This window comes from Magallana gigas, chromosome 7 (genome assembly GCF_963853765.1).
Source record: "Magallana gigas chromosome 7, xbMagGiga1.1, whole genome shotgun sequence".
NCBI classification, from domain to species: Eukaryota; Metazoa; Mollusca; class Bivalvia; order Ostreida; family Ostreidae; genus Magallana; species Magallana gigas.
The window spans coordinates 12,495,502-12,520,916 of NC_088859.1; the positions used below are offsets into that span (position 1 = coordinate 12,495,502).

The 25,415-nt window shown below is 34.3% G+C and overlaps 2 protein-coding genes across 2 annotated transcripts; one reads left to right on the top strand and one right to left on the bottom strand.

Moving 5' to 3' along the window:
• Nucleotides 1–322: 322 nt before the first annotated feature.
• LOC105323132 (glycogen debranching enzyme) lies at nucleotides 323–23,718 on the bottom strand. The gene is made up of 29 exons (XM_034457822.2): nucleotides 23,599–23,718; nucleotides 21,470–21,563; nucleotides 20,320–20,542; nucleotides 14,996–15,593; nucleotides 14,726–14,834; nucleotides 14,275–14,392; nucleotides 12,546–12,758; nucleotides 12,188–12,327; nucleotides 11,903–12,090; nucleotides 11,564–11,687; nucleotides 11,121–11,284; nucleotides 10,845–10,946; nucleotides 10,536–10,688; nucleotides 10,140–10,290; nucleotides 9,681–9,900; nucleotides 9,033–9,304; nucleotides 8,732–8,865; nucleotides 8,451–8,584; nucleotides 7,592–7,749; nucleotides 7,405–7,507; nucleotides 5,593–5,812; nucleotides 5,201–5,312; nucleotides 4,664–4,799; nucleotides 3,959–4,071; nucleotides 3,616–3,827; nucleotides 3,295–3,392; nucleotides 2,319–2,406; nucleotides 2,005–2,193; nucleotides 323–1,507 (listed from the first exon to the last, which is right to left on the bottom strand). Exons 2-29 carry the CDS (start codon nucleotides 21,546–21,548, stop codon nucleotides 1,361–1,363), a joined length of 4,698 nt encoding a protein of 1,565 aa, XP_034313713.2. The 5' UTR covers nucleotides 21,549–21,563; nucleotides 23,599–23,718; the 3' UTR covers nucleotides 323–1,360.
• A 132-nt stretch (nucleotides 23,719–23,850) lies between these two features.
• Nucleotides 23,851–24,798, top strand: LOC105323133 (peptidyl-prolyl cis-trans isomerase-like 3). The gene has a single exon (XM_011422099.4). The coding sequence runs from the start codon at nucleotides 23,908–23,910 to the stop codon at nucleotides 24,388–24,390; it is 483 nt and encodes a 160-aa protein (XP_011420401.1). The 5' UTR covers nucleotides 23,851–23,907; the 3' UTR covers nucleotides 24,391–24,798.
• Nucleotides 24,799–25,415: the final 617 nt, after the last annotated feature.

The window sequence follows — 25,415 nt, forward strand, 5'->3', positions numbered from 1 at the left end:
TATACACCTGAAAGCAGACGCTGTGTATTCGGAATATACAAAGGGTAGGAATTACAGGCAGCTAGTAGTATGGTAAGATAAAATACTTGTCTGCTTCACACTTCAGTGTATACAGTTGACCTCAAAAGCAATTTCAAAGTAAACCCCGAGTAAACCCAAAGTGGACCCAAAATTTCAAAAAGTAAACCCAGAGTCAACCCCAAGTAAACCCAGACAGTAAACATGGTAAACCCGGGGTTTAGTTGGGGTTTACTCTGGTGTTAGGTTGGGTCTGATTGGTACTGTATACTGCCCAAGAAAAAATACACAAAAACTACTAAAAGGCTGATTGTATTTTTTATGTAAAAGCTAGTTAAAATATCTTAAAACTGCAGTGTCTTTATTATCACAGGATCTACACCACAATATACATGTACTGGAACTTATGGATAAAACTGACATATTAAAACACCACAGCTTGGACTCTTTCTCAAAGATTAGTACAATGCTGAACTCGCAGAGAAGAAAAATGAAAGCAGTACATGTACATATTGCATTCAACCAACATGGAAAACATGGAGCATTTTCAGAAAAAATGTGTGCATTACCTTGAGATTAAATTTTACTCTACATGTACATGCATTACTAATCTAAATCATCATATGTCTGATGATTTAACCAAATATTTATGGTAATTAGAATGGCAATTTGTATTTTATAAATCAAGTGGAATTTCTTCATAATTCACCAGCAAATAATGACCTACATGTACACAGTACATTATACTAGGATACAGTGTACCTGGTAATTATACAGTGTACCAGGTAATTGTACTGGCCTCTTTACTGTCATTCCAATGTAAACGTACAATTACATCCATGTTATTTTGATTTAAATAACTACTGGTAATACATGGCTGCTTACATGCAAATATATATGTATATCTTTTAAAAGTACATTCTTTTAATTTAATTATTCCAATTCCCCAGCTGCAATGTCTATACCATACATGTATACTTTGCATACAATAAACACTTAACACATCAAACTGAAGTGACCTCAACTTTCTTCAGCCTTATACATGTACTTCTACATGTACTTCATTACTACATATTGTGTACAATTACAAATTACTTCTGGATAATTTATCTAAAAAACATCAAACTTTCACATTAAAAGCACAGACCCACATATCACAGAATTATAAAATGTGCAAAAACAGCATACAGGGTTAAAAATCAGATCCTTTTTTCTGTGATTTAAACAAACCGTCATTGACTGTCATTCGAACAAGCAAAGTTTATTGGGAAAGGACCTCTAAACAAGCACAGTTTGTTGAGAGAGGTCCTCTGAACAAGCACCGTTTGTTGAGAAAGGACCTCTAAACAAGCACAGTTTGCTGGGAGAGGTCAGCTGAGTTGCGGCGGGGTGCGATATCGTCCACCAGTCCCACCTCCTCCAGATCATACAACACCTCCAGTACACAGGCCACACTCCAGGCCTGGGCGGGGCAGCTACTGGCACAGAACTGAAAGTAAAAGCCATCTCACAGTGTCAATAATATTTACCTATAATATGATACTGTAAAGTCATTGATATTTGTGGTTCCTATCACCCACTAATTTTCATTGGTCATCAACATATTAAGAAATTTTATTTACATGTACATGTATATTTATTTTTCATATAGCAGTGAATACATATACGAAATATGTCGCATTCCAACAAACCTCTAAAATACTGGCAATGCACCAAAATTTGCCCCCCCCCCCCCCAAATTTTTTTTTTAATGATTCCACAGTTATACATGATGATGACAATATAAAAGTAAGTACCACACAGTGTAGCCAATAACTTTCATGCTTCTCTCAAATAATTCCAATAAAACATCCAAACAAAAATGTTAAAAATCAACATTTTAATAAATGCTACATGGGTTGATACTTTAAGGTAAAATCCCACAGAACAATGAACTAGACTGATCTGAATGTCTACACTGTACCATACAAGTCACACAGTACTGACCTGGCCATTGGAATTAGTTAACTCTGGGAGAGACTGCCACGGAGAATCCATGACATGAGCGTAGTGAGAAGTCAGTCTGGTCTTGATGAAGCTGATGGTGCTCTTCAGAAGTCCCTTCTTCTTGGGTTCCAATGCTTTAGCATAATATAGTTTTGCTCTCAGAAAATATCCTATTGGCCATATCCATTCCTGCATGATGGTTTAGATAAGGTAGTGATGTAATTCATGAATCAACATGTGCTATGCATCTGTTCATTTAGTTTTTACAAAATTTCAATAACTACCTTTTAGTCAATTTCACAATTGATACTTACTGGCCCATTATGATAATTGAATCCATGAGCAACCTTTGGATCGCTAGAGTCATTTGAATTGTCATAGTCTCCAACATATGCCCAATCCCTACAAGTTTAACAAAAAAATTTACAACATCAATATTTGTTTGTTTATAATACAAGCATTGAAATTACCAGTACATGTTCATTGTACAGTAAAATACGGTTATAGCTAACACACTTATAATGAATTGAAGCATACAGTAAAATGACTTTCATTCCCCGTGACTTTATTACATGTTGAAAAACTTGACGGATATAACTAATTATGCTTACAAAGCAAACCCACCTGTCCCTGGCACTTCATTTTAAGCATGTTCTAATGTTTGTATGTTAAGGTAGTCCATCCATAACTAAGGCAAATTTAACAATTTTGATTGATCTATACTACATCAACTATGTATTTTAAAGTTATTATGAGGCCGACACACACCAAACTCGGGAGTATGAATGTAGTCAATTAAATGAACTTTTTGCACTTAAAACTTTTTTAAAGAGTTGTCTGCCCTTTCGGAAAATTTAATAAAGTCATTTTCTGAAAATATGTATGGTTAATTATGAATCATTTTAGCATATTCGAAGAAAGGGAAAGCATTTGCAATTTTTTACCAAGAGAAGTGTGAGAAAATTACTTGTACTAAAGAAATATATTTAAAAAATGCATTTTTCCCATATACTTTAATGTTAACCTCATCATATGATAAATTTGTTAATATTCATTTTTTGTTTAATTTCAAAGGTGAATCTTTATTATTTAATAAAACCCTTAAAATCACACTGAAATTTTTGTGATCAAACTTGAAATCTATAAGATATGAAATATGATAGTCATGGATGGACTACCTTAAGCCATTTTGAACTAAATTAAAAGTACAGTAATACTATTACCCAGGTTAAGTACAGTAAAAAAATACCTGCGATGTACCATGAATGTACACAATGAGCAAGCACTGACCTGGGATCTAGTGTCTTCATGCCCAATGAACCCAGCAGTACCTCCTCGGCCTGTGTTAGGGCAATCCATGCATGTTCAGGGGTAAACAGCTGGGGAGCCTAAAGTAGTGCATTTAAAACTGAATTTCAGGGTTGCTGGATCTTTTTGGCCAGGCAAAGTCCATAAATATTTACATACTATAATGTATTTTGAAATACTATGTAGGTAACAAAAGCTTAACAGATTGATATAGACTTACAGATACTTACATGAGAATACTAAATCTAATCTTTGATTCCTATTCATTTATAAAATAAGCTCCAAATGATGTTTTACACATACCACAATCATTGCAATCGGGAAGTTAGGCCTAAGTTGGAAATCTGCCCAGAATGGTTTGGCAAAGAAGGAGTCCTTATAAATTCCTCGTCGATTTATCAATTCTGGGTGTGGCTCATATTCCGCTTCTTGGTCCACATTGATCCAGAAATGTTTTTCAAAGTTGCTTTTTATAAGAGCACACCATTCTTTGAATGTTACTTTAGTAGAAACTCCTGAAAAAGTCCAATTATCAAAACAATATTTACGGGGTTATTTTAATATTTAATACAAAATTTAATATCTATGTTCATCTATACATGCGGTACACTTTTGGACAGGTTGTGCACAAATGCATGTAACCTACCATTCTTAATGGCAGACACTTCATCATAAGGGTAGACCTTCTGGGCTGCTAGCTTTTCCAACCAAGTCAGTGCAGACATACTTAATCCTACCAGCTCCACTGCAGAACCACTCCTACCAATAAGAAATAAGATTTCATGATTATGAATAAATTCATTACATACTGGTAGGCCCAAGCTATTAAGTTCAACAGAATGAATAAACAGTAATAACATTGATAGAGTTCACATTTTCACATAAATGAATAAGGCCAAACACAAGGCAGTATTCATGCAAAAACAGTTTGAGGAGGGAAAGTTCTATCAGCCTTGACCCAGGGCCCATGTTTTCAATATTTTAGAGAATTCCTCTTTGCAAATTGTAACTATACTGTAGATTCTTAATTAAACGCGAGGAATGAACATCCGCGTAAAATTGCAAGGAGCACCCCTTATGCTTTTAAAATTTTGCTTTTTCAGTATTTTCTGAGACTTGAGAACTATACCGGTAAAAGGTTAGGATAAAAGTTCCACATACGCAATTTTATTTTCTTGCATTTTGATACAAAAATAAGGAATCTACAGTATGTACTATTTTGTCTATAAGAAGTTCTAAGATTGGAAAAATATATATTTTTTAAATCTGCTGGTTCATATTTTTACTCTATGATTAATTTTGACATTAAATTTTGTTTTGATAATTCAAATGTAATCTATAAGTTCTTTACCTGGGAGTAGCTGGTTTGCCTTTATTTCCGGCTTTGGCTGAACTCCCCATTTTGTCCATCCAGGTTCCACAGTTATGTTCATTACCTCCAAACACAAAACCTGTCTCCCAGTCCACTCCTATCTCATTATTGAACCCTGAAAAGGAACATTATTAAAAATTCATTCATACAATCAAGCTTTGGTTAAGGGTTAAGTTTTTTAAATACACTTTCAGCATGTATGTGCATATCATGACTCTTCTTTATATCTGAAAACTCCATCTATTCATGCATAATATGTTATTATGATCAGTTCCTACAGTATATATATAAGTTGGCTATTTCTTTTAAAATATTTTACTCATACAAGTATAGCAACAGCAGAATAATTTTACTGAAATTATTTTATTCTTTATCTATAATTTAATCAATTGTTAATTAATATAATTTGTCTTGAATATAATTATTCACATACAAATAAGATAAAATGCATCATACAGTCATGCATTCAGGTATAATGTACATGGTTTTTTTTCCCATCATGATCAATTACCATACCTTCATCCTTCATTTGGTCATCAATTTGAGTGCCTGCATTTCTTTCTCTGTACTTCAGCCCCTCCGCATGCCTCTGTAAAGCTTCTTGCATGACTTCATAAAGAGGCTGATCCTGAAAATGTATAATAACTGTTAAATATAAAACTTTAAACAGCCAACATTACTGGTCTGAAAATGTTTATAATAACATGGCAACTGCAATTTTAGAGGAAGGGATTGATGGAGGGAGAAAAATGCAAAATCAAATCAGTTTTGGGGAGATCTGCACTGATATCAAGAATAACCATCTACACTTTCAAATCCATGAAAATCTATGTCTCCATGGAAAAACTGCAACCTCAAACCTAATTTTCTTATTTTCTGTATTGGACAAGTGTAAAATATCAACTTGCATATTCTCCCGGTTGGTGAACGGTTGAGTCATCACTTGGATAGAGACGAGCCACTTTCTCCTTCAGTATATCGGTGCCCTTGAACTTGCAGTAGTCCTGAATGGCCTGGAACCACCACCACACCGCATCCCGACAGTTGTACCTTGCACCACTTCCCTCGTTCAGTAAATTAGGAATCAACCCATGCCGCAAACAGCCCCCATATGCCAGTATTATCAACCTGAAAAAAGGCACGGGGGAATAAACAAAAATATCTTTATCAATTAGAAATCCTAACAGTTAAGCGGAAGCATTAACATCTAGATATCAAAGAAAAAAAAAAGTCAAGTCTTTAATACCTCAGAGGTTTTCAAAAAAGATGTTACATTTATAGAGCCAAGTTCTCATCAGAGTAAGGAGCACTATTGTAACTAGAAAACTGACCAGTCAGGAAGGGCCCCGCTATGACAATTAATATAGAGAGGTGAAAAAAACTTAGAATTCCATCCTCTTAATATTAACAATGATGAAAAATAAATGCCCGGCAGAAGATGTAAAGAGCCGGAATATATAGGATCTCGTGATTTGTAGTTGGATATGATTTTCATTCAACAATTAAAGTGTTTTTTTCTTGAGCCTTAGTGAGGGGATAAAACAACACCACAACACCAAAACATCCATTAAAAAAGAAAAAAAAAGAATAAAAAAACTGATATCTAATTAAAAAAAAAAAATTTATTTATTGTAATTCATATATTTTTTTTATTTTACAGAATATAAGTATTTGGACTAGAATGAAATATATTCTTTATCAAATACCATCCTTGAAACTGAGGGGTAAAAATATTAGGGTGCAGCTCATGGAATGAGAGTTTAATTTGCTTCAAAACAAACATGAGTGCAGACAAAGATGTTAATTAATCTCGATAGGACAGATAGAGATAAGCCTCTAAATATTCTGCAGCAGGCAAGATAATTAATCCCAGGGGATTAATTGTTCTGCTCTCTCATCCTTTTCTTCTAAATTTACAATAAGATTTTTTTTTTCAGAAATGACAGAATGGGGTTTTTATCTGATTACCTGTTAAAATTAACAGCATTAAGGCAGAAAAAAAATAAAATAAATAATCAAAAAATAAAATAGTGAAAAAGGATATCTTAATATATATCTTGATTTTAGAATTCAAGAAAATGATCATAAATCATTGTGTACGGTATTTTAACCAAAACAAAATATGAATATTATATTTTAAATCCATATTTCAAAGAATGTACACAATACTACACATCATTCAAAATTGACCTTAACTTCAAAACAAAGTTCATTTGCAGACACAGGCAGTGCAGTAATTAATCTCAATATGACAGATAAAGATAAAGCTTAGGATTTTCTTCCTGTGGAAGGTTAATTAATCCCAAAGGACAAATATTGCACAGCCTTCCATGTATACAATGGTAACATTCTCAGCAGTTATCTCTCTTTGCCCATTCATTCTCAGCAGTTATCTCTCTTTGCCCATTCATTCTTATGCATAGTTAGGAATCTACCCCATCACCCCAGCTCCAAACCAGAAGACATAGAGAACCAAACTTAGCATCAAAATATGTATTTCTGCCTACTGAACTACCATACCAAATTTGAACTTGATTGGGCAACCATAAAAAAAGTTATTAGAAAAAAACAGGAAATTTGTGGACGGAAGAGTGACAGACGGACAGACAGAAGGACGGACGGACAGAGTGATTACTATAGGGCACCCGCAAATCCTTGCGGGGCCCTAATTATAAATCAAATGGATGACTTAGCTGTTAAATTGCATAAAACAAGCATACTTAGCATCACAGAATCGACCAGGCAACAACAGTAAACCTCTGATGGCAATAAATGTGTCTCGACCCCAGTTCCTCATGTACCCACTAGCAAAATGGGGAAAACCTACAAAGACAAAGAAAACAAAACATCATGTTGATGCCTACGACGGCACATAGATATGTTTTATTGGTTTCTCTAGGTCCTTACCGGCAGCCAGTGACAGTGGATGGTCTACATCCACTTTGGGGGTTGTTGATTTGACAAACTCTGACAGCTTAGGAAGTTTTGCATTCTTGACAAATCCACAAAACTGAAGACTTCCCAAGGACAACATGTGGACAAATGTGGAACCATCCTGAATGAATCTGAAAATGAAGCATACATAAATTGTGAAATATTACATGTTGTTCATACCACATATATTTACATTTTCCAGTGTCTTTGCCTGTGATAACACTATGTTTCGATTTTGTACTACAAAACCCATAACTTCAAATAACGCCAAATTGAGGCGCCAGCAGGGTTTACTTAATTTATTTATATTTAAATATTTAATCGTACAAAATTATATAAATATAAGTAATAAGGAATCATTCTTTGAATATTATGAGGTGATAATTTTGGTCGGGGAGTGATCAAATCTCATAATACTCAAAGAATGATTCCTTATATCTGAACTGAATCTCCATTTTTTTTCTCCAAAATATAAGACATAATAAAGTGCTGAATGAATAAATACATATGAGAATGCTGCTCATCAACACTTCTTTTAAAACATGTATACATAAACATTCAACATTCATTATAAATCCAATGAAATTCTAATGGCCCTAATTCATTTCACTCCATTTCTGTATCAATATTTGTCATTACATCCAGTATTTATATTAATTATCGAGCGTGTCTAGAGAGCTAGGTTATAGCACAGCCCTACTTTACAAAGACTTTGACCAAGTGTCTTGCGCAAAATTCATTCAAACCACTACAGGTACCTTGTCACCATGCTACACATAATTGCATCTTAGACAAAAAACCCCATCTAATCCCAAAAAAAACTTGATCTTACTCTGACATCAGCTTCATGGCTTGATCTCTCAGCACAACATATGCTCCGGTGATCACTGTATCAAAATAACATGGCACCAGGAATCTAGGAATGTCTTTCAGATGTCCCAACACTCCTTCAAACCATTGACCGAGCTGAAAGATATGGACAGCTTACATTCTTCAAATCTTCAAATGCATATTTTGTACCAGTACTTGACACTTTCCTTATTCCTTATGATAATCTATTTCCTTATGATAGAACATGTAATTGTACTTGTGAACAATAATGTTTGTACTCACATCTTTGGTAGTTGGATGAACTTGCAGCCTCTTGGCAACATAATCTGATAACCAGTTGCCTTCTCTCAAATTATTACATAGTGGATGTCCTAAGTCATTGTTTGGGCGAACGTGCGCCAAAACAGCCATTAGTCCTAAAAAATTTCAGATCTCTTATACATGTACATGTCCATGCACAATGATTTCTTTTCTTGCAACTAAGTACTTGTATAAATCATAATGGTTATATGCACCTTTCATAAAAAATACCAGGTACGTTCAAAAGTTTTGTAGCCACCTGCCTACATGTATGCTGACCTACCTCTTAATCCACAATAAACCATTGGACCGTGACCAGGGATGTCGTACGCTCCGAATCCATTTCCATCAGCCTTCTCCTCAGAATCACACCGGTACAGTACAATATTCATGTCAGAGAGGGTGAGTTTACTGACAATGGCATGGAAGTTACTCTTGTCAAACGACTCGTCAAACATGGTCCTACCGCTGTAGGATCTCATCAGGTAGCCAAACTGGCTCACTCCTCGCCGAATCTTCAAAATAGCGTTCTTGGCTCTGGTGGGCAGGACCTGTCTGTTAACCATAAACTTGTTGTTATCAAAACAGTTAACTGTGTTTTAGAAAAACTCAGATTACAAACAGAATAAGTGGTGTTATCATTTAAGGTGAATGTATACAGTAGAAGATTGTTACAGCAAACATGCTTATAATGAATTGACGCTTACAGTGAAATTTTCATTCCCGACGACTTAATTACATGTTGTTAACTTGACGGGTAAAACGAATTACGTTAACAACATTTAAGCAATATCGACCATCCCTGGCACTTCGTTATATGCATGTTTTGCTGTATTTGACACTGTAACAATATTACCGGTAAACATTTTGGAAACTTTAATTTCATTACTTAAGATACATTGTAATTTTATTATAAAATATTATGACCTACTTGACAACAACCACACATCCAGGGGTGAAGGTATGGAAGTCCACTATGGAGGAATCCCCCTGCTTCCGGACCTTAATCAGACCACTAGCCTCAGGGCTCAGGTTCTCCCTGATGTCCAGGTAGTAGTTGGGCAGACCATTGATGTATTTGGGGTTCTTCTCATACTTGTATCCATCTGTCATGCTGAACTTGGCCTCAAATACTATTTCTGTGATATCTCCTGTAAACAAACATCATCAGTTTTTAATTACAAGGCATTATAAATTATGTTTCGGGTAAGTATCATTTCACAAAATAAATCTCAAAACTCATTCATGTATATATTTGCTTCAAATACTACGATATCCTTTGTTCATACAGCATAAAATGAAACAATTAAACCACCTGCCATTGTACACATAAATTTTATATGACAGTGATGTTATATGCATACTACAGATATAATGAAAACGTCCTTACCATCTAAAGTTAGAGGTCTGATGTAGCCAGTTTCTTTAGGATTATGGGGATGATGAAATGCTGTTCGAGCTACCATAACATAGGAGTCATGATTAATAGGATTGTGTCGAGTTATTGCTACGGTATCATGGGATAGCTGATCAACATACACCTACAAATCAAAGTAAATCATAATGTGGTAATTTTGTAATATTTTTCTGCTATTAAATAGGTGAATGATAGTTTTGCCAACATGAGTCTTACTGTACAAATACATGTACACGTGTTAAGTGAAACAGAGAGTAATGATGAATTGAAATTACAACAAAGCAAATTCGTATATGGTATATTGATAGGAAATATTAACCGTTTTCCCACAGTATAACAATAAACACTAATTAATGGAAAAACATGTACCTCAGAAAACCCTGTCACACCAAGCTGGTAATGGAGTTGATTTAGGATCTTTTTCCCTGCTGTGATTCCAAACTTGTCATTCATGAACGGAGGCTCTGGAAGATCCCAAGTTGCCCAGGACATGTATAACCTCTCCTCATTTACAACATGAATCTGAAAAAAAAACCAGACTTCTGTTTACAATTCTTTAAATTTATTAATTTTTCCCAAAATTGTCAAGAAATATGAGCTGTTTTGTAATGGACAATTAACACTTCTATAAGTAATGTTTATCAATTCTAAATTAACTCCTGGCCATTTTGATCTTACATGGTGAGGAACCAGCTGATCATATCCACGATTGCTGCCTGTTGCACAACAAGCCATGGCCACAATGGCTGATGATGGAAATGAGTCATACGGGCTTCTTTTCTATGAGAGAAAGTGCAATGAATGTTCATTTCACAGACAAAAAACCTGGCAGTATCAATAAATTTCATAGAACTGGTTTGCTATTACTGTACTTTTTCTATACATTATGAATTTTTTATGTTCAAAACTGATAGTGTAACACACTGCTCACAGTGGATGACTGTATTAACAAACCTCGACCGGGCTTTCATTGTCGTGGGTCTGATCAAAGAACAAGGCGTGGGCGGTGGTAGGAAGTAAGGGCTGGACCCTGGGCTGGATGAAGGACCCCACAGATGTACCCCCGTACTTGTACACCAGTCTCCCCTGGTCCTGGCAGTCATTGGCACTTAAAGCCTCTAGTCACAGTAAAAGATTTCAATTTAGTAAGGAATTGTACAAAGAAGGCTTTTACATGTACAGTAAAACACACTTATGGTGAAGCATATGGGATGAGCGATTTTGATTTTATGTAAACTTACTTCATCACATCTTGTAAGTTTATCATACAATGTTAAGATCAGGGGAAAGAAGCATGATTCCATTTTTGTGTTTGCTGTAACCATGTTTAACTGTACATGTTATATCTCACCTTAAAATAAAAGTACATAAAATTTCAAACATGTTAATATTCTTACCTCGTATTAGAGAGTTGATTCCTAATTTGTTCATAAAGATGTTATCCACACACTCACTCCCTGTGAACAGCTCGGCTACCACATACAGGTCTGGCCTGATCTTACGAGCAGCATCCAGCATGTACTAAACAAAACAAAAAATGGTCACACTGAGGCAGCAAACCATTTACTTTTACATGTACTACTATCTATCAATTCATGAACATTCATTAATGCCATCTATCTATGTTAAAGTAAGCAGAAAATAACAAATATTAAACTATCAATCTTATAAGAAAAGGATTTCTAATTGATACACCCTAAAAGCATGCATGTTCAAGTGGTTGACTGAACTCCTACCTCTGCCACATGAATGGGAGTACTGTGACAGTTGTCTAATCTCACTCCATGGAACACTTTGACTGTTTTCTCTGTGTAATCCTTCATGTGCTGCCACAGATACGGACAGTCCTTGGGCTCCTTGCCGAACCTCAGCTTACAGCTGTCTCCCCACGGAATCAGCTCTCGTCTCAGGTACACATACCTGTCTGTTAATCAGGGACATGTTCTATTTAGCATGGTGATTTTCTACAGATTGTACATTGGCACGCACTTCATATAAACTTAGCAGTTAAATAAATCTACCTGGATCAGCAAAGTTCCTAAGGGGATCGTCTCCCATCACCCAACCATTGACGGCCATGATAAGTTTCCCAGAATCCCCATCCATGTTCACTTCCTCAGCAGCCAAAGTACCATCGTATGATTTAGGTTGTACAAAGTAACTGAAAATTTTGTACATTTTACAGTATATTTAATATTTACGAATTCAATTATACAATATCAATATTGGTTGAATTTCAGTGCAATTTAGGAAATCAACTCTGTAATACTCTGCAACTGATAATCTACATGTACATACAAATCCTTGCAATTTACATGCACATATACATGTGTATGAATAAATGTAGTATAAATAAATGTAATTTATTAATAATCATACTTCCACATGAGAGGTTCCTTTGCGGAAACTTTTCCAATTCTTGGGCCATGACCATCAACAAATCTGTATTTAACATTGGCCACAAAGTTAGACACCGCTGTGTTTAGGTGGTCCTGTACTTCAGCCATTTTGTGTCTGTTTAAATCTTCCAGTTTAGCCTTAAAGTCAGCACAACATCTTTGGATACGCTCTGCCCTACTGGATACCCCAGGTCTAAAAAAAGAACACCCACAAGGCCTTCCTTTATGTGATAACAGATAAATGGTCATTCAATTTCATATTGTAATAATTCAAATGTCTTTATCATTTAACTATATTACCGTAATGTCTCGTGTATAATACGCACTCGTGTATAATACGCACCCCTAAAGTTGACCAAAAAATGGCGAAAAAACAGCAGGTCCTATGTATAACACGCACCCAAAAAATGGTAAAATCAACGGCCGCCATTTTCCCCCAAACTATCGATGTTTCATGTTAATTTTATAATCCATGCGCAATTTCTTTAATTTTGAGATTGGAACATAGCACAGACGATGAAAATCGACGGCCGCCATTTTCCCAAATAACTATCGATGTTTAATAATGATTTTTTAACCCAAGCGTAATTACTGTAATTTCGTGATCGGAACATGGCCTAAGCGATATTAGAGTCAAAGTTCTTACACTTTTAATTAAAAAGGACGGTACGATTTACATGGGCGGTATCAAATATCATTTGACACTTCGTAAAGAGTTTCTTACAACATCGGAGAAGTAGAAGATCATCATACGTAGAGAAGAACGGCAACCGAGCTTAGTGCTTAAAAGTAATAATGTTTGCAGACATAAACCAGAAATTATTTAATTGATTAATTATAGTCAAACCCTATGATTGTTGTTTTAATAAACATTGTGAAGAAACGTTCGTATGTCGTATATCGTCATTATCAAGTCGTACAAATGATCGATGTAATTTTAGCAGTGTCTATGTAAAGCAATAACGTTTAACTGCATAACGGGACACAAAGTAATTAAGTTTAATAAAATCAGAATAATTGCTTATCTCCATGCACTTGAAAACACCCTGTGAAGTCCGACACCAGAGAGGTGCATGCTTCTGACACCGGAAATTGTTAAACAAACATTGACCACGCGCCGAGTCAACAGGTGGCTGCTTACGTAATGGCGAATACACTGGCGATATTTAAACTTGTTTGATGCAAGAAATAGTGTTAAGAGAGGATAAATATTTCAATACATGGGGGAAAAAATTAAGAATAAGGTATTTCTGATGCAGTAAATTTAGTATACACTCATTCAATTTGCATAACACGTTATATCGGCAGTCACTACTCCCGTGGTATCAAGAATCACGGCTTGAAAAAATGGGGTACAATTTTGGTCCTATGTATAACACGCACCCCCCACTTTTGATCAAATTTTGGCTGAAAAAAAAGTGCGTGTTATACACGCGACATTACGGTAACTTGTAGAGTTGAAGCTGGTCACTTTCATTATAAATTGTCATCACATTGCACCAAAGCATCTTAGCACCATGACACATATTTATATTTTTTCCATTTTTTGCCCCATTTCCCCTTTCCAGTTTTAGTAGTTGTCTATAAGAGGTTATTCAAAATATCAATTTACAACCCTTTGTCTCTTCCCACATAAATATACCGGTAAGAGCAATCTGAAATGGGACAATATTTGTTAGAGGTGTGAGTGGGTATAAATGAGTGTGTACTTGTCTGTGTTGTACAGGTGGAGGGCGGTGTTCATGTCCACGGTACTCTTGTTCCTCCTGTACTGCGGGTCCTGTATCAGATCTAGCTGAGGTCTCGACGATACAATAGGTCTGGCCTCTATCAATGCAAAGGCAATTCATACATCTTTTCAAATAGATAGCTAGCATTAATTGATGTAATTCAATGTTTTATTTCAAAGTCCAAGCCTCTTTATGAACATTGCTGCCACACTGTTTAATTCTATATTGCTATAATCAAAGGACAATACGGTAATTCAAATTCTGAATTTTAAAGCTTTTTTTCCTTTAAAAATACATGTATCTATTATGCAATAACATAAAATCCCTGCCTGATGCATTATAATTGAAAATTATAGCCTGAGAAACTAACAATTAATAGTTCGTTTTACCTTAATATAATGACATTATATTCGATTTGAACTATAGCTACCTTCAATTGCTCTTTTGAAGTCTCTCAAAATTATTTCAATGTCCATGGTGAAGAATTCATGCAATTTGTAGTGAGGTAAAAGTTCTTCATGTAAAACTCTTCTGATTGCCTGTGATGAAATAAAAATCAACTTCAAACTGTAGCTGATATAAACCAATATTACATGTACACTAGCTGATATAGAAAAGAAAAGATTGAATCTCAGCTACATGCATTTCTTCATTTGATGATTTTTTGGAATACATGTAAAATCCAATACATGTACAGTACCTCTAGGTGTTCCATTTTGTCAATTGTATCAGGAATGCCCTTGGCTTCATATTTCCCATCTCCAATATCTAAACTGAAGTGCAGCAGAATCCGATCTACTAAGAATGCTGGCTTGAGATGCGGAGAGTTGACTAGATTGTAGCCACACTCTGGATGCTCCTGTAGCCAGGGTGAATCATTGGCTGTGTGATTTAGCACCAGATCGGTCAGTGACAGAGTCTTCCAGTTAACAACCATTTCATTAACAAGTTTCTCCACGTCGTCGTAACCGTACTTCTTGTCCTTTGTATTAAAACTTGGATTCAGACACAGCTGATTCCGAATAGAGTAAGCCGAGTTAGACTGACCCAGTTCTTGGATGGGGGTGAAGTGGATCATGTTGTAGCCGGTCTCATAGGACACTTTGAGCCTCCCCTCCCACTCCGGGAGGGGACCCAGGAGTTTGGCGATGACTGTCTGACACTGGATGCTGTCCAAGCAGAGCTCTTCCACTTCCTCATCATCATCTGCCTCCTCACTGGGGTTATCATTTGTAGACAGGGAGAGGATGGGGTCCACCAAAAAGTACCCTTCACCGTCAGCATGCTGCCTGTCTTTACTATCAATGAAACAAATGTAAAAAATAGCAAAATTACTGACTTGGACACAGAGACTTTCAAATAAGATCATTTATGATTCTACAAAGTTCCTCTAGCTATTTTAGATTCACTACTGCTAATTGAATTAAACTATTTTTTAAAATACTATGAATTTTGGGCAGTTGTGTAAAACAGCAATTTTTGTACTGGTAGACCTATCTATTTGATTGATTGTATGAGTACTGTAAATTACTTATTTTACGAGAGTACTTAATTTCACGATTCCACTGTTTTGTATCAAATCCAAAAAATATAAAATCATGATCACCATTTTTAGGTTATAATTTCCCTACGTTCAAAACTGTCTATAAAATAAAGCAAGATTTTAAAATCTGCTAGGGTTGCTTCTTGTGATTTTACATGGAAATTAATTCCTCGCATTTCATTAGGAATCTTCAGTAAGGGTCACTGGCTCAGAAATAAACATTTGTCTGATTTTATAACACGGTACATTTTATAAATCAGTCACTTAAGTACAGTGTCATTTTCTTGTTTGAGGCCTAGCCTAGATAGTGACATTATACCTTAAGTTTTGTTAAAATGGTTCTAAATTTTAAAACAAACCAAAAATAAAGAGGCCTGCGGACTACATCACTGATCTGAGCATTGTGATCTCATCAGGTAACATACTCATTAGATTTGTTACTGACTATCTATTGAAAAATATTAGGTTGTTTAAACCAAGAACAAATTCCTGTTTATGATCCTAAATGATCAAGGCTTGAACAAATTTGAACTTACCCCAGTTAAAAAAATTATGACAAAACTTATTAATGTCCATTTTGTTCTAGAGATGATTTTTTAAGCATTCATCCTATTTTCATTCAATTTATTCCCTTATTATCATATACCCTTGAAAAGGGGTATGACCTTTCTGTTTAACAAACTTGAAAGCAAGGGTTTTTTTTTTAAATCAAATTTTGTGAAATGGGATATATGGTTCTAAAGGAAATAAAAAAAATAAATAAAAACACCGACAATTTTGATCATTAACACCCAGTGAAGTCTTTAGCTCAAATGAACTTCCTTGAAAAGTCTATTTCATGGTGCAAATTAGAAAAAAAGACCTTGCTTACCAGGTATATTGCTATATGATAAAGTGTGCCATTGAAAGGTACTTGTCTATCAATAAGCTAGTCTGAAACTACATTAGCTTGATGTATATTCAAGTTGGCATAATTGATGGCAAAAGCTTGAAAGATATGACTAAAAAGTCAATGAAATCCAAAAGTACAACATAATGACCTATTGCAAGACCAGATTTGATGGACCAAGGCCTCACATTCTGCAAAATATTATCAAGACATACCATAGTTTAAAAACATTAAGGTATATACCCGGTACACATTTTTTCCCTATGATACATCAACTTAAGATCAAACCTGGGCATGGACCCGTAATACCATAATATACATGTCAAAATACAGGCATGTTAAAAGAATTTTAGTTTTAATAAGGTTATTTGTATATATTGGTATATGTCATAGCATATCGTTTACTTATATATACATGTGTAGCATTAACTGAATATAGCGCATGTTTGTAGGTACATGTTAATTCAACTTTAAAAAAAACCATATAATATTATGACAGGGGCATAATCAATGATTATTGTAATAAAAAAAGCTTCAAAGCTCACTTGAGGTTTCAGCTCAGGTGAGCTAAAAAAATTGATATGCTAATGTCATTAATTTATCAGACTTTCAAAAGTAACTCTTAAAACTTGCTTGCATCTATTCATTTTACAAACGGAAGCCTTAATTAATTATTTCTTTCAAAGAGTAACTATCCATATCACTTCAACTTAAAAATTAATTTGAACCCCCATTGTAGCCCTTCTCTGATAAAAGTATCACTGTGTGAACAAATTTGAAACTCTTTCAGATCAGCTTGCTTCAATTATCAAGGAATATGAGATTTTCAACATTGTATAAATTTAATTTAAATGTAAAATTTTGGATTTTTATTTATATATATTTGTTTCTACAAAAATTCTTTCTGACCACTACCTAGGATTCCTGATATGACCAAACTTCTACACATTCTATAGATCACTGGTAGTTTGATTAAATTATTTTTGTAGAAAATTAACTTTGAACGTGACATGCCAACTTTGGCTCAATTTTGACCTCCAGGGGTCATAGATTGAAGCTTAAATATCACATAAAAAGAATTAAACTTACGTAAACTGTTTTTTAACCGACCATATTTACATTATTTTGTTGCTTTCTTTCCTTGGAAGGGGGGTTGTCTCTTCACAATGTCATGAACAATAGACAAACCAGAAAGCATACTACAAAGAATACATTGTGCAAAGTTTGGTTTAATATTGGCCCAGTGGTTCGATTCAGAAGAAAATATGAAAGATAACAACACTTACAACTGTGCAGACAACAGATTTTTATCAGCTAGCTAGCTAACTTGAAAGTTCAGCTCAATTAAAAGAAAACAAAATCTACAAAAACCACCCTACCTACCCTTCATGTGTGGTTTTATACTTTTGTACTACACATGTAGCTGGTGAGAACCTTATCAAATTACATTATCTTGACTATGACATGTTATGAGATACAAAAGCAATGTGATGTAAACAAGTTCATCATCAACCAGCCTTTACATCACCAGAAATGATTGTGTCACCATCAGATCCTTTAACAAGAACCACAAGCTCTAATGACTAACATGATGTCTATTTGTTAAAAAGATTTTTAGCCATCAGAATTGATGAAATACTTTCTCTATTGACATTTTTATCAGTAAACAAAATAATACTCCACAATCAACTAGAAAAAATTACTTATGTTGCAACTCTAACTGGTACAATTAAGGTGGTGACGCAATTAATGCACCAGTATTTTATCGATAAAAAGTGCAAATAAGCTTCTTCTCATATATCGGTAATGAATCATGTCAAACAATATCAATGAGCTTTTGAAACTCAATTTTCATTTGGCCATACATTATGAGAACAGTTCACTTCTTATGAAGATCAATCATCATAATGCCCAAAAACCATCATTTTTTATCATAAACGTACATGTAAAACTCTTCATCAAACCCATAAAGTTTAATGAGATTAATTCAAAGCACTGCCACTAGCAATAATTATATAAATTTTATATCCTCTTGCTCTTTTGAAATTTTAATATAGTGTACCCAAACCAAGCTATACACTGCTCATGACAAACAGGTAATCAGGAAGTTTGATCGTTAATTGCTAGATGACAAATCACCATGAGGAAGTTGAGTGTACTACTACTACCATCCTGGTTCACAAAATAATGAAATGGACAAGTCACCTAGAAGACCGTTAGAAAATTAAAAAAAAAAAAAAAAAAGGGAAATATAATTAGGAAATTATTATGAATTGTCCAGATAGTCCATTTTAGGGGGGGGGGGGGGAGGTTTCTTAGCTGTCAGAGCATAAAAGCAAATCCCAATTCTTAAAAGCTTAAAGTTTTGTTAAATTTATAACAGGTTGTGAGTCTGACAAGCAAAATACACACATTGGTGACAACACAGAAATCTAGCTGTACACTCACCTTTCCGGTGGCTCCCTTCGTGAATAACAATGATTAGTCAGTTGATTTAATGTCTATTTTTTTGTAATCAAAAAATCATAGTATACTGCTCCAAAGAATTTTTTTTCTTCAAAAACTTGAAATGATAATCTCTCTCTTATTTATGAGGAAAAACAATTTTTGCATCTTGCATCAGTATATATATAAAGAAAACTATGACTATAAAATAAAAAAAGGTTATGGAATAGATGGATGTTTGGATTGTTGAGAAAAGGAGATTTTCAGTGACTGCACTTATCAAAGATTGTTACAAACCTCGTTGCAATTACCTAGCAAGATATTACTTTACAGACAATTTTTTCCACATGACCTTGAACTAGCATATAATCAGCAACTACCGGTACATTCATAAACAAGAACATTCTGAGTCGTAGTTAGCACTATATATTGTCCTCGTTTGAGAATCTTCAATTTACAGAGGATTTATTTGAATACGTCCTAAGACTAGCAGACACGAGAAAAAATACTGAATTTTATAGACTGTAATAAAAATCACAGAGATGTCTGAAGAATATAAAAATATAAAGCCTTTGATTCCTTGATCAATATACAGATAGCATATATCACAGCTAGTTCTGCATAGTCAGCTATCCTCTTTATATGCATATAGGATCACAAATGTAAAATATCATCAGACATTGAGTACACATTCAGATTAAATAAATCCCACGGCCATCTAATGCTCTGAGAGGAAGAGATATGGTAGTTGTAAATATCTTCATGCAGCTATTTGTCTGAATGTTACAGTATTCCTTTGTAACATAATCACTCTTCGCATAATTGCTAAATGTTAAAATTACTATTTAAGGACCAAGGCTAGACTTAGTAAAAAATAAGAAGGTATTTTTGATTTTCATAAAGAGGAAATAAATAATAAATGTTCACAATCCTGTCAGAACTCAGGAGTGAAACCACTTCACAACTTGATAGCTAAAAAACAGAGAACTATTACAATTTTTACAGGGGAAAATTTTCCTGTACCTAAAATCTAAAAGTTAGGAGAAAATCAGTTAATTCTTTTCAAATAAACTTAAAAGTAAAAAACGGTGAGTATTAAAGTGCATGTAGAGTGACATTATGTCACTATATTAGGGGGACTAGTTACCTTCCATCTGCTGTAAAGTAGTAGTTGAAGGAGCCAGCAGTGTGGATCTGAACCTCCGCAAACAGATCATGACGGTCCACCTTGGAACCACTGGGGCTGTTCCATTTCAGTTCTGTGTACTTGTTTCGATCAAAAGGCTCATTTTTCTTTGTTGGGTGATTACAGAATATTCTGACAGGACTCACAAAGAGTGAAGGTCCCAGATTAAATCTCAGGATCCATCCTACAACAAGACCAACGTGAATTTATCGATTTTACTGAAAATTTATGGCTGCAAATATCAAAGGGTATCATGCAATGCTCTTCATACAACTGCTGATTCACAAATAGACAGCTGTTCATTTGCATTATATCAAAGAGGAAGAAGATGCCAAAGCATTGTATAAATTGATGATTATTAACATTGTTCCTTGTAGAATACATATACATGTATGCATGATCAAGGTGAAAGGCATATAGTTTATGATCATGCACTTTGAATTTCTGTAACTATATATGTTTATCTCCCATTTTCTGGAAAGACCTTCCTGCAACCTATTATGAGTTTTCTGTAACTATATATATTTATCTCCCATTTTCTGGGAAGACCTTCCTGCATCCTATTATGAGTTTTATCCCTGCTTCCTTTATGTATCTTTTCTGTTTCTAAATCCTTCTCTTACCTTTCTGTAACATATAAACAGTTGTCTCTCTGACTGTTCTATCTTCTCAGACCTTTAGGTACCAGTACCTTTTCTGTCTCCTTGCAGCTGATAACCTTTAAGGAACCTATGAAGAGTTGTCTCCCTGCTTCCTACCTTTTTTTCTATTTCCCACCAATGCTAAACTTTCTCTAATTTTCCTCCATAAAGTTGTACAATCATCTTCCTGTTCTATCTCTTCTAACTTTCAAGTATCTTTTCTGCTTTTTCAAGCTTGCATCTCTTTCTGTAAGCCTATAAAGTTTTTTCTCCCTGACTGTTTTACCTCCTCCGACCTTTATGTACCTTTACTATATACCTTAAATTTCTGTAATTTATAAGATCCCTCTCTCAGCTTCCTAACTTAACGTGTAACCATTTCTGTCTCTCTAGTCTCTACCCTTGCTTACTTACTGCATACCTACAATGCTACATTAAAATATCTGTGTTCAATCTTTACTCGTGCTTACCTTTCTGTAAGCGATAAAGAGTTGTCTCCCTGTTCTCGCCTCCATTCAGGGTCAGAACTCTGATCTGCTTGGTAAGCATGGTTTTCTGTGCACTCTAAAATCAAACCAAATCATAAGATATATAACACTCAAAGTAAATGTCGCCAATACAAGGATCAAGTTTATTCAGTATTCACATACACTGATGAACTTCTAGTATGTTGACCTTTCTTTAAGGTTTTTTATTACTATCTAACAATGATTATATAGTTATAGAAAGAGATAACAGCCTTAAAGATTAATGATTCAGTAAGCATAAATTAACCTTTTGGAATACAATGAGTAGTTTATTGTTAAACAAGTTTTTGATCTCACTCCTGGTAAAGATAACAAAATCAACCGTTCATTCAACTCTCTCCCTCAAAAGTATTGTAATATGATATCGAAATTGTAAAGTTTCACATGTATTTTATCATGTGCATCAATCCCAATAAAAGCTATATATGTTAAAGGGACTTGGACACGATTTGACTTAAAAATTTCAAATTTTGTTTTTCCAGTTTCAATGTTCATACTGATAAATATAGAAGTTCATAATGCTATGTCAAAATTTAAAACTCAAATATCAAGTTATAAGTAAGATACAGAGATCATAATTCTTTGTTTTGTACCGTAAACAAAGCTCGAATATTGTCATTTAAACATATTCGTTGTATTAGTGTAAATTTCAATCAAATGTAACTTTCTTTTGTTGATAATAGTATTTAAGAAGATATTGAATTAGTTGAAATTGAATTTACATGTCATTTTGTCTAAGAAATGGTAATTCTCTACATTACATTTTTTGTAAACATCTATAAGACTCGAGCTTTGTTTACATAACTATCAATTCTTACTTCTGTATCTCGCTTGTAACTTGACTTTAACATTTAATATTTTGGTCAATCATTTAAAATGCACAAATAAACCATTTTATACATAAAAAATAAAAATAAAATTGTTGATCTCAAATCGTGTCCAAGTCCCTTTAATTGCAACTTGGTGGAAGCTGGAAAAGTATACCACAAGCAGATATCAATTAGACTATAATTTTCATAATTATAAAACTAATATGTAACTTTTAAAAACTAAAATATACCTGGCAATTTAATAAATCTTTTGAACTCCACCATTGCTAGCCTATGAATTTCCTCTTCATTATATATATCTTTTGACCATATCATATCAATATTCATGTGCATTTAACATTACCAATATTAAGTGTTTCTGTCAATATATGCACGTCTGATCGAATTATTAACTTTGACTAATTACCCAAATTTAATCAACAAATGGATATCTGTATAATAACATGTGCCACATTTTCTTTCATCAATTTTTACCATATTCATAATACTGAAGATTTTGAAATTTATTAATATATAATCTCAAAAGAGTACCATTTAAAATTACAAAATTTTGAAGTTATTTCACTTTAAATATTAATAGCAAACTGCTGTTGGCTAGCATTATCTTAACACTGTTGCCCAATAATTTTATTCTTTTAACATGAATTTTATATACCTGACAGAAAGCTTTTAATTTCTATTAATTAATTATCATCTATATTTAATACTTGATATATATGATTTGTGCATTTATCATTTGAGATCAAACATTATTATTACTGTCTCTTTGTCTTTAGAATGAGTATATCTGCTGACACCATAGTTTTTATGCACTTTTCACCTGTTTGTTGCTGACAAATCAGCATGTTCAGAATTTAAAAGGCTTTGACCTAGATTATGGAACACGAATGTAAGCTACATGTACATGACCTTAAAGTGAAGACAACACATGCATGTAGTGATAAACAATAGCATTAATTAACTTTCTGGCTGACTACATAACTAAACTCATGTCATACAACCTTTTAAAGTTATGCACACAATCATATCAATTCAATAATGATTCCCTAATCTTTAAAAGTCAGGAGAACATGGTATCAACACAATTAGATCCACCTCTGTATTTTCAGGTCTATCTTCTACTTTGCTGACTTTTTATTGCGTGACAGCAGAAGTGCACTGCATGACATTACTTTAGTTGCAATGAAATGATTAAAATAGTTTTCAGGTACAATTTCACAATATACGTGCAGTGATACTTACCTTGTAAATGATATCATTAGGAAATGCCGTCTGCTCAACAGAAAAAATGACGGCCTTCACAGGGTGACCTCATTCAAGGTCTGTATCAATCATACGAAACTACCTAGAAATGACATCCGTAAAAAGTGCGTCAAAGAATTGAAATTATCACAATCCATCTTTATCTATAATTAAATATCACATTTCATTTGCGACACTTTCGCAAAATTGTTTAATTAAAAATTTAGACACTTTGTGTATACACGGTATATTAGTTTCGAATCAGGAATTGGGTAAATAAAGACAACGCAAGGTGTGCGTTTGCGAATAATGGCAGTAACGCTACACACAGACTATGGTGATATAAAACTGGAATTGTTTTGTGAGCAATGTCCCAAAAGTTGTGAAAACTTCCTGGCCCTTTGTGCAAGCGATTACTACAATGGATGTGTGTTTCACAGAAATATAAAAGGTTTTATGCTCCAAACAGGGGATCCCACTGGAACTGGAAAAGGAGGAAACAGCATCTGGGGAGATAAGTTTGAAGATGAACTCTCAGATACCTTAAAACACAACGTTAGGGGTGTGGTATCTATGGCCAACAACGGTCCCGACTCCAATGGTTCTCAGTTCTTTATTACTTATGCCAAGCAGCCACATTTGGACTTGAAGTACACAATATTTGGGAAAGTAATAGATGGCTTTGAAACCCTTGATGAGATAGAGAAGCAGCCAGTGAACGAAAAGAACTACCGTCCTTTGAATGACATGCACTTACTGAATGTGACAATACATGCAAATCCACTGGCATGATGACAGATTGCCTGAAACACTGGATTTTGATTTCGGGTCACCATGAACTTTGAATGTACTCGTGCAGACCAGCTGGTGGATAATTTATTGAAAATAAAAGTAATGACAGTAACAGAAATGCCAAATGGGACCACAACTCTAAGCAGACAGTGTTAATTGAATGGCTATTCGTGGAAATAAATATCATTCAAGCTGCATGATATATGCATGTGTACATGTATTATAAATGGCTATTGGCAGAAATTAGTTAGTAATACTGTAATAGTACATGTATAACTTGTGCATTGTACTTATGTACACATGATTTTGTGATCTATCATTAAGTATCAACTTTGAATGTTTTAAATGAATGTACATGTATGTATTTAGCATTACCGGTACATTAAAAATACATGTATGTAAACAAAACTTCAGGCATGTTTTGTTTCAAAATGATTCTCTACAAGAAATATAAAACTTAATATATTTTAAGGTTGATAATTTGTGTCAGTCTCAAGGAACGTACGGAAGGGCATTATTGAATCACCTTGACTTGATCTTTTGTTCCCCATTATGGCCGAGCTTTAAATCTTTGAGCATTATGTAAATTTATGTTAAACCCTTTGAACCTACTTGGCCCATTTATGAAGCTTCCTTTGAATTCAGACTCTTTTGGGGCTTATCTAAAATACACGAAGCTGTGCATGTTGACAAAGAACAAGTAAACATCACTTGAAAAAAAAAGAGACCATATTAAAAATAATTTGTATGTTTAACAGGGTGCTGGTCACTTCGCCCCAAAGCCAAAGCGCCCCATGCACGAGCGCCCCAAATTTTTCTTGGTGCGCCCCAAGTACAATTCACGAGCGCCCCAAATGTATGTCACGAGCGCCCCAAATGTTGCTTTTTTTTCATGATTAAATTTTTACATCATTGAGTTATGTATTTTGGGGCGCTCGGAATAATAATGTGCAAGTTTAATGAGATTCCATCGAAGAGAAATAAGAACTAATAAACAAAACCATTTTGGGGCGCTCGTGAAATTA